The following is a 10,898-nucleotide window of genomic DNA, read 5'->3' on the forward strand; positions in this document are numbered from 1 at the left end:
TATTTGAACGGATTGGGTGGCTCTGGTAAGACAACTCGAGTAATCGAGTTATTTCGACATAATTCAGATATGATTGCGCTAACACCAATACACAGACTTGCCAGGGAGATGAAACAACGTGGAGTCAATTCTTGTACTTATCACAGCTTTTTCAAACACAGCGGTGGTGTGTGGACTCCAGATCGAATGGGGGAGAAATATATTCCAAAAGTTATAATTTGGGATGAAATATGCACGGTACCATTAGAAACATTACAAACATTTATCGATTGGTTATTAACCAAAAATACAGCTGTGATAATGTGCGGCGATCACGGTCAGCCACCTCCTTTTGTTGGACCATCCTAGCACGATTGGTTGAATAATTTTGTTGATTATTACGAAGTAGTGACTGATGATCACAGATCTCTTGATGCAGAATTAAAGGAATTTAAAACATTAATCAGACTACAACCGAATAAAATTCAGTGTGAAATTATGCGTAAGGTGATTTCAGAAACTTCCTTGAACGACTTTTGGAAAACGTGGAGACCAAACGATTTGATAGTGGCAAGTAGAAAGATAGTCAGAGACACACTTCAACAGCAGTTATTTCAATTACACAAGAACAAATTTCCAACACTGCCAGTGCCATTGTGTTATAGACCAGCTGATTCGCGGTTACAGAATATTGACGTTGATATACCAGGACAGTCAGGGAGGAAGCAGAATCTCGTATTAAATGAAGTTGTTGCAGTTGATGTCAATGTTGTTGAAAATGCACTGCGGGCCTTTAAATCCCCTTGGACGCTAGGATACGCAATGACGATACATTCATCTCAAGGACTGACTATCTCTGATACAGTTGTTTGGATCACTGATGATCGTATCGAGTGGTCAAACTTGGTTTACTTGGCTGTGTCCAGAGTCAGAACAATATCTCAACTGCGGAGAATTGTCTTGGATGAGTAAATGGCTGATGAAATTAATAATGAAAACAACAGTGTTATAATAAGAAAAAAAATTAACTGGTTACAAACAGAGTGACAAAAATAAATAATCGAGAATTTGACCTTGATGTTGAATTTATCACGACACTGAAACAACAGCAGAATAATCATTGTGCGAGTTGTAATTGTATAATGTTGTGGCAGTATTCGGATAAACATTCAAGAGAATTCACCGTAGATAGAAAAGATAATCGTCTTGGTCATACAAGAGAGAATGTGATGCTGACCTGTCTCGAGTGCAACCAGCGTAGGGGTGCTAGGCAAGTGATCTAGGCGGTAATTGTGTATCCTCGGGAATTACTTGTAGTTGTTCACGTGTAAACCCACGTTGAGGAGCAGTTGAATCCAGCCTGTAGATTGCTGGTCTACCAGTAGATCTAGTTATGTTAGATATCTTATGTTTAGTGATGCTCCAAGTAGGATCAGTCGCTCTTTTTTACCCTTTTCAAGTTCACCTGGTTCATATAAATATCTCACAGTGACATCACCCAGTATCAGCTGTGCTGAAAAATCACGTCGTTGTGGTATATTTTCTTTTAGTAATTGCGTCAAAAGGTTTCATGTTGGTTGTTCGAGTTATTTCATGATTTAATGCAGCTATCACAACTGGTAATCTTGCTACCCATTCGCGTGATCTCTTGTCCTGAACGAATTCCTTCGCGTATTGATATCCAAATAACCGCTCAGCAAGTATTTGATTAAATCGCTCAAGAATTGCCTGATCACAATGAATTGCAGTATGTCCTCGTCTGATGGTGACATTGTGTTGCTTCATCAACGATGATACTGGACCCTGAAATTCCTTGCCAGGATCATCTTATAGCAGCTGTGGCCATCGTAGCCCACCTCGTTGATAAATTCGTTCAAACGCAGAAGCAACCTCAGATGCTGTTTTAGTCGTTGCATCTTTGTATCTACCTGCAACATCAACTACAGTTAGCGCGTATTTATATGTTATTTGACGTCTTCGGATTTTAATAGTATCATGTGGCAGAAATAATATGTCGGCCTGGAGAACTTCATTAGGAACACTGATATTGAAATGTGCAAAGTGAATTTGTTTAGGCGATGGTTGGTAAATTTGCCATATTGCCTGTTTGGATAATCAATTTTTTTGCAGTATCGCGCGTACCTTTTGCTGCTTCAGCGAGTTTACTAATTGCTGCGCTACCCCTCCAATATCCTTTTGGGGAATAATAAATCGACTCCATTTATAATTAATTACCAGCACCTAGCGTTAATTTACCTTTCATCGCGGATTTTATTAACCAACTAGCTAATTTTTCCTTGAGAGATTTATCAGTGATGGAATGTAACGCGTGAATTAATTTCACATCCGCGAGATGTCTATGCTGCAGATCTTTACTTTTATAAGTTACATCATGCGCATGTCACGCTTTATCAATAGCATTTATCGGATACTCACCTGGTTTTGGTTGATCTTGGTCATCAAGTCTGATATCAAGTCTGGTTCCAGGACCACAGTAATTATATCCTGGGAGGTCTTTTTCTCATGGGTATTTAGCCCACGGAGTACCGGATAGTTTTGTTAATTTTGCTGCAATATCACCTCCGTGTTGCTTTGTTTTATTACTTGACTTTGGCTTTGGCTTTGATTTTGGTTTTGACTTTGGTTTTGACTTTGGTTTTGACTTTGGTTTTGGTTTTTCACCTGACTTGCCAGTGGAAATAAATTTAAATTTATTTGTACCGCATCGCTCACACTTGCCCGTAACCTCAGATCTATTATTTTTTTGTTGTAATGGTTGTTAGATCACTTGTCGATGTGCGCGCCCTGCATTTTACACAATATAAATCCATATTCTTTTTATATATTTTCTATATGGAAATCACTGACTTTTCTGCAACAAGGAAACGAGAACCAGTTAAGCATCACGCAGCGCTACCAAATTATGTTCGCATGATTATTAAAGGACCATCTGGAAGTGGTAAGACGCAGTTGTTATTTAATGTAATAATGCAGTGGATGAAATGGGATAAGTTGTATTTGGTAGCTCCATCTGCAGACGATCAACGATGCGATGATGTAATAAAAGATTTTATTGAAAAAGCAAAATCGTTAAATGAGAGCGGAGATGATGTTGTTGAATTTATAACTGACATTAATGAAGCGCCAAGTATTGATGATATTGATGGATTTATTAATAATTTAGTTGTTTACGATGATGTAATGTTGGATAAACAATCAAATCCAGCTAGGATATTTTCCAGAGGTAGACACAAAAACACAGATGTAACTTATGTAACCCAGCGGTATACACAAATTCCTAAAGTGATTAGGGATAACTTTAATATTCTTACTGTCTTTAACGGACTTGATACTCACACGTTACGAAATATTCATCAAACTTGGTGCAGCGGTGATATGGGCATAAATAAATATAAAAATTTCTTTAGTCGTGCTAAAATACCCCCACATGGATTTATAACAATAAACTTACATGATCCTCGAACACGGTATCGAATCGGGTTAGATAAAAAATTTAATACATAGCAGAAGGGAGGGCGACGCTCTCAACGCGTCACCGACGATCGCGCATTTTTTCTGAAGTTACATCGAAGAAAAAAAAGCTATCAGCGATAACAAGTAAACCAATTTGTCATCGACGGAGTTGTTTTCTGAATATCGCATTTTTTTAACGATTTTTGCGATTCCCCAGGAAGTCGTATTTTGGAAAATGCAGGTGAACCAATTAGAGGTTGTTCGCCCTCCCTGCTGCTTCACATTATAATCTGCACTTTCTTTTATCTATTTCCTTTGTGTAATAATAATGTACGTCCTCTTTAATGTGGAGAAGACACGTTCCTTTATTATGAAATACATCATGTGTTACTGTGTCTGAGAAAAGACAACTTCGTTATAAGCTAAAGGAAAAACGATAAGATAGATATCCTAATGAGTTCTTAAATAGTGTCATTTATATCTCAACAACTAAAGAAATTAAATGATAAATGAATTGAAGACTTTGCAATCAGCCGTTCAGTAACGATTAAGGTCGAGTAATACATATTATATAATGCATAACGTGTTCAAAACAGTACTTACATCTGGATACTTCATTCGCTGAAAGAACACAATAAGCGTGATAATAGAAATGGTAAAATATACTTCTCGTAGGTAGTTTCAATATATTTTTTGTAATGCCAGTTGGTGATCAGAGATCATAGCCTTATCCAATGCATACTTTGTACTGATTTTGTGAAAGTAGATGCAATTTTTCAGATCTTTAGGTTCATAAGGATGCTATTTTCCTTTCTTCCCCGTGAAAACAAAACAAAATTCATGATCGAAACGTTGAATAAACTTCCCGCATTTTCTTTACAATCTCACACTATGTCTCTGAAATGCAAAATATTCCGAGTAACTGTAAACTGTTCTATACTGTATAATTTGTTGGCTGTGACTAATGCTGTTTAACTACCTACCACTACAATTGTTATGATTCTTAATACCAGCATCTTCTTTGGTATAAAATGTATGGTCTCTTGATCCGTACGGTGTTGGTGTGGCATGAACGAAACTTTGATAAGAACGTTTAATATTCGAGTAACCTCTCCGATATCCATCATATATTCATTTGTATCCATGTTATATATCCAGTAATGAGAATATTGAATATCAAGCCATATAAACTTTCTTTGTATGATTATTGTCAAATTCTACATTTTACTCACTGTCTACTAGTAAGTTAGAATGAGGTATTGATTTAATTGTAACGATTTATAAACCATTTTGCACAAGCTACATACAATTTCTTTGTATCCTTCAGGCAAATGGTACCTCACAATGATTGTAAATTTATTTTTAAGTGTACACGTACTTCCCTGTATAAGCTGTCTTGCGTAATTATGGACAAATGGTCATCTATTGCATCGAGAAGGATTGGCGATAACAATATTTTCAATATGGACATAGTTGATATCATGAATACTCCATACTGATATGACCATCTACTAAGAAGGAATAGCGATAACATTATTTTCAAGACGGCTGCTGTGGTGGCCATGTTATATGTCCGAGCAGTAACATTTTCATTTAGGAGCAACTAAACTCGCGATGTGTGTGTATGTGTGTGTAACGTTTTATGGCAATTATCCACGTATTGTACGATGATAATTTATATTGCTGACAGATAGAAGGACAATGGATAACATACCAACCCTTAGTCTCTTCTGGTCTACGACAAAGACGTTAGTTTATACCACCCGTAAAAGTGTGTTACTCTAGTAAGTTTTGTCACTCTCACAAATATATTTTCCTGAGGTATTTATACCAACAGAACGTAACAATAATGAAAGAGTAATCATTGGTTAGTAAACGATACTGCCAGGAAACTGAAATGAAATCAATCCTAATTTGCAGGCTTTGAGATTTAAATGTCTGGGAAACACAACATCACAATATACAATGTATAACTCTCACTCTCCTGACAATTATGGCAAAATGCCAATCGTTTCTTCAGTAATGGAGAGGAAACTCTAAATAAAGAATGCGCCTTCTGTTGTGGTTTTCATATTTGTATTAAACATTTACATCTTCATTTCTCTGCAGAAAATCTAAAGTTGTATTATGAACTTATTAATGTATAGTTGGCATCAAACACAATACCCTTTTATTATATGCGAATATAAAGCATTTTTATTACCTGATGTCATTGTAATGCTATTGATAACTCATTATAGAAAAGAAAAGGGGCATGATACCTAAACTGTAACGTTATACTCACTACTGTGTGTGTGTGTGTGTGTATGTGTGTGTGATTTGGATTTTTAACGTAGCTTTAACACTTTTTCAGTCATATCGCTACGATGTTTGCAGTGTGGCAGTTTATAGTGATGGTATGCACTGGGGCACCCAGTCACGTTATCCTGACACCAGGCCGACCAGTCCTAACACTAACCTCTTAATGCTGAGCGCCAAGAGGGGCATCTGTTAGTACCATTTTTGTAAGTCTTTGGTATGACTCGGCCGGGGATCGAACCCACGGCCTCCAGCATTTGAGGCGGACGCTCTTACCACTAGGCCATCGGAGGGGTCCTATACTTAGTAGTAAATGATGGCTTAAATTCGATGAATACATATTTTAATGAATATATGTCTTGATAATCCAATAAAAATACATATCTATCTCTTAATGACTGAGAGGAGATATATTTATACTTACAAATGCTTGTATCTGCTTTTCTTCCTGAAATAATTAAACAAATGTGATATTAGAATCGGTGAAACAAACGTCGCTTATTAGGTCTCAAAAAGGGGAAACAAACCCATGCGAAAATACAATTACAACTTATGCCGCTACTTTTGCTGAATATTCCATAAGAGCATACGTTTAACCTAATCTACTAGTCAACCTTTCCTTGTTGCGACATCAACATTTTAACAACGACGGGACTATGTACTACTGAAGTGACGCATCGCGTATGTTTTGATGAATATGATACGGAAGTGTTGCCTGTATCCAAAAAATTGTATTCCGGACACTGAAAGAAAAGTAATAATTCCATTTTCCTTTGTTTAACCGTGAATTGTAAGATCCAACAGATAATATAAGTCAAATTATATATTTTGGAGAAAAAAAATATACACTCAGTAACATCTATCAAATGCTGGTGATATTATGGCCAATCAGTCAAAAATTTTGACATGATTAACAGGGAGACAATGTCATATTATAAAAGGAACATCTTGAAATAAACGCATATTTCGTAAGTCCATAAATACATGTAACTTCTCTTTCCGACAAAAGCGATAAATGCGCGATATTGGAAAAAATATCAACCAGAGAAGATTTTGAATAATCCTGCCTTGTTAAATGATAACAGATATGCAATACATATGACGAATAATTAATTCTCATAAATATATGCGTCTTAGAAATCATACATTAACTTTATGCAATGCAAAATATTTACCTATTTACTGAAAACACATATGATTATACTTACTCTTTCTTTCTTCTCTCTTTCGTCCTTAAAGAATACAATAAGCCAGTTATTAGACAGGGTGAAATATTTTCCGCGTATTTGCTATCAAACGTGAGAGTAGACAAGTATGAAGATATTTGCAAATATAAATACAGCTTAAGTCAAAGTGAGCAGGTAATTATTCCTGAAAAATATAAAAAACTGATATTAGACAAGGTTCTATAAATTCGACTTATTTGCTCTCAAGAGGGAGGAGATACGCATGCACGTATTCACCAATGGAAAACTGTATAAGTCACACACTGTAAGTCATTACATAAAATAAGGTAATCCAAACCAGTTGTCGTTAGAGCTGATTTATTTTAAGGCATGTTTCGCATATAAATCTATGAATTGTAACTTTTCTGTCATTTCGTTATCCTGAATAAATATAAATTAAAAAGCTGTACAGTTTTTAACCATTTAGTACTTTAAAGTATTTGGGCAAAACGTACAGAGCGAAGCTGATTACAAAACCAGACAGTTCATCATCAAATCGGCATGTTCCTTTTTCAGTTTGTGTCGTATTCTTATTTCACACCTTTCGCCCTCAAACTGTACATATAATACTATCAAGTCAATAATCCTTCAATGAACATTTGGACTGAAGGCAGAAAAACTACCATGGATGCGGTATGGCGGGCTCGAGGAATTAAATAGATAAACGAAATATTTTTCAGAATTGTATAACGTTTTCAAGGATGTTGAGATACACTGGCTGTAACCAATGAATGACGCATAATGCCACCCCCACCCCACCCCAACCCCCCAAAAAACAACAAAAAAACACCAAAACAAACAAATGTGTTACATTTTGATGAAATACATTTATAATTAGTGGTATCATTTGTCATTGATGTGAAGCTAATATAGCTACTTCACAATGGCTTGATGTAGACGATAACATCAGGTCTTGTTTTGACATGACCAGTGTAAGATTTTAAGCATATCCCACTTAACTAACACATGCAGCTTCATAATTCGTTGAAATTCTCCCACCGAAATAAAAGCAAAATGTATATTAGTGATGAATTCATGATGTATGCCATCAGTTAATTAGATTTCATTTAAAGACTGAAGCACACGCGATGTTTCAATAAATCGATCCTGAAGCAGCTAACATTCGACACCAGGTTCACGTGCAGGCTACAAGCACAATAGCAGAATCAAAATCACTAATGCAAACACAATCCACATATCTGATACAATATATTACTCTCATTTGATATACCTTTGTTTCAAATTAAAGTAACGTATTTATTACCGAAGAATTAAGGGATACATAAATATAAGCTGGTGTCGTTCTTTAGTTACATCATGATCATTCAATTGAAACATCGAGTTTGCTTCAGTCTTGAAAGAAATTCATATACTCTTGACCTACTTTTTATCCAGTTGGACACAAAAACAAATATGGGTGTTTATATATAAGATTGTAGTTGTCGAACATCGTCAAATATCATTTAGTGAATATTATGGGGATAGTGGTTCAGGACTGGAACGCCATTTTGGTTTAATTTTCGTGTTGCTTTCCAACATTGTGTTGCGTATGCCAAATCGATCATTCTGGTCCATTTCATCCAGTTTTTAAAGCAATTTCTAAAATCTTGTATGTAAACGGTATATCGGCCATGCTAAAGGAAAAAAGGAACCTATTGTTTGCTCATTTCGAATAACCGGTACATATTATGTTGTGCACATTTTCAGCATCTTCTTAATAATTATACCCACAAAAATTCTCTTTTGTGGCAAAGTTAAGAGAGACGAATCTGCCTCGTTGTTTTCAAAATACCTCCATTTATGCAAACAGTACTTTGAGTTTATTAAATACTAATACTGAACAATGTTTCTCCACAGCTTGAAATCCTAGATTTATGACAGTATCTGCACAATCAGCAATATCACCATCATTCAGTATACTAAATCGACAATTATAACAACTATTATATTTATATATGTCTATCTTAATTTGATAATCAAATTAGAAATACATAGATCAAAATCAAAGGCCGTATAATGAAATCGCTTATGTTTCCTATATTAGAATGATAAATTGTGTATAATGCCGATCAACGTAGACATGTACATAAAGACGATTATTATACATTTTGACTTCAATATGCTACTTCTCTACACATTCATAACACTATGAGTGATCTATCGAATCAAACGGCTTGTAAAAATAAGTAGAAGACAAAATAATCTGCAAACAGGATTGCTTAAATATGTATATACCAACGTTTGAAGACTTAAAACAGGTTAATATGGGCGAGCACCCATTTCGGAAACCAGATTGAGCTTCATAGATTATCTCCCTTTCCACGGGCCATGTTGTCAGTCATTTTATTCAAGATAGCACCGACGTTCTTTTTTTAGCACAAGGATACTTGGAACGCCTTGATAATTGCTGAGATCATTTAACACAGTCATTTTGTTTATTTGACAAATAGTAAATTTTACCAAAATACTGCATCCAGATTGAAATACAGAATTAGACAAATTGGTCAATATTGGAGTAGTTTCTGTCACAGTGTGCTCTAATATCTCGTTGAACATACTCCAAAGTAATTACATGTAGTTTAAAGTATTAACGCGTTAAACTAACGTTTAACAATATAAATATGGTAATATAGGTTTTCAGCCAAGCGCATGCTCGATCTCACTTAAGTTTTTATATTAGCCTATTATTCCAATATAATTTAATACAATGCAAACATAAACCTAAGAAACGAATTTAGATAGGTCTGCCTCTTCGTGTTTTCAGTATAATTACCGTCTTAAGAGTTTACAAGCAATATAGTACACGTATGACAGGTAAACTGCAAGCAACGATACGAATACGAACTCCTATGGAATTTTTCAGCTCAACACTCTGTCCTATATTGTATCCAAGTTGGTCACATAGTGTGCAATCAAAATAGTTTTGCAAGGGACATTACCTTTCTAGGTTGGTTACTGGTTGAATAATAAGATGTGTGTGTGTTTGTGTCTGTGTCTATATGTTTGTGACTTAAATTTGTAACGTACATTTAACAATTTTTCACTCATAACGCTACGATGACTGCAATGTGGCAGTTGATACTAATGTTCAGCACTGGGACTTTATGCCGCAGACATATATCATCACGTACCACCTGAAACCAGGCCGACCTAAACGTAACCACTTAATGCTCAATGCACAGTCATGCAGCTGCTAGTAACATCTGTATTAGTCTTTGGTATGACTCGGACGGGGTTCGAACCCGAGATCTTCCGAGCGGACGCTCTAACCACTTATGCCACCGGAAAGGTCGACAAATACATACATACAACATACATACATACATACTTACATACATACATACATACAACCATACATGTGTGTGTTGTGTGTGATTTGGACTTTTAACGTAGCTTTAACAATATTTCAGTCATATCACTACGATGTCTGTATCAGACTTGTAGCATGATGTCCCACCCAGTCACACTATCCTGACACCAGGCCGACCAGTCCTAACACTAACCTCTTAATGCTGAGCACCAAGCGCGATGCAACTTTTAGTACCATTTTTGTAAGTCTTTGGTATGACTCGGCCGGGGATCGAACACAGGACCTCCCGCATTGTGTCAGGATAATGTGACTGGATGGGACATCATGATACATGTCTGCAGCATGATGCCCAAGTGCTAGACATAACTATAAACTGCCACATTGCAGACATCGTAGCGATATGACTGAATTTTTTTTAAAGCTAAGTTAAAAATCCAAATCACATCACATCGCATCACGTCATACATTATTTAGGGTATATTTTATTTTATATCTGTTCTGCACGAACTATAATTTATGTTAAAGTATGCGAACAGGAATGATGGCATATGGATCATTATAAAAAGTTTAGATTTGACGCACCTTTACATATTTAGAAAGAACACGCGTGT

The 10,898-nt window shown here is 35.8% G+C and overlaps 1 protein-coding gene across 1 annotated transcript in view; it reads right to left on the bottom strand.

Annotated features, from left to right (window-relative positions):
• Positions 1-10,898, bottom strand: part of LOC149774170 (E3 ubiquitin-protein ligase TRIM45-like) — an 87,352-nt gene that overhangs the window by 13,133 nt on the left and 63,321 nt on the right. The window contains exons 2-4 of the mRNA XM_089945725.1: positions 6,960-6,983; positions 6,176-6,199; positions 4,057-4,074 (exon numbers count right to left, since the gene is read on the bottom strand). Of these exons, the coding sequence (XP_089801851.1) occupies positions 4,057-4,074; positions 6,176-6,199; positions 6,960-6,983 (66 nt within the window). The remainder of the gene's footprint in view (positions 1-4,056; positions 4,075-6,175; positions 6,200-6,959; positions 6,984-10,898) is intronic.

The sequence above is a fragment of the Sinohyriopsis cumingii genome, unplaced genomic scaffold (assembly GCF_028554795.1).
Source record: "Sinohyriopsis cumingii isolate HCF-2022 unplaced genomic scaffold, ASM2855479v2 utg000426l, whole genome shotgun sequence".
Classification (NCBI taxonomy): Eukaryota; Metazoa; Mollusca; class Bivalvia; order Unionida; family Unionidae; genus Sinohyriopsis; species Sinohyriopsis cumingii.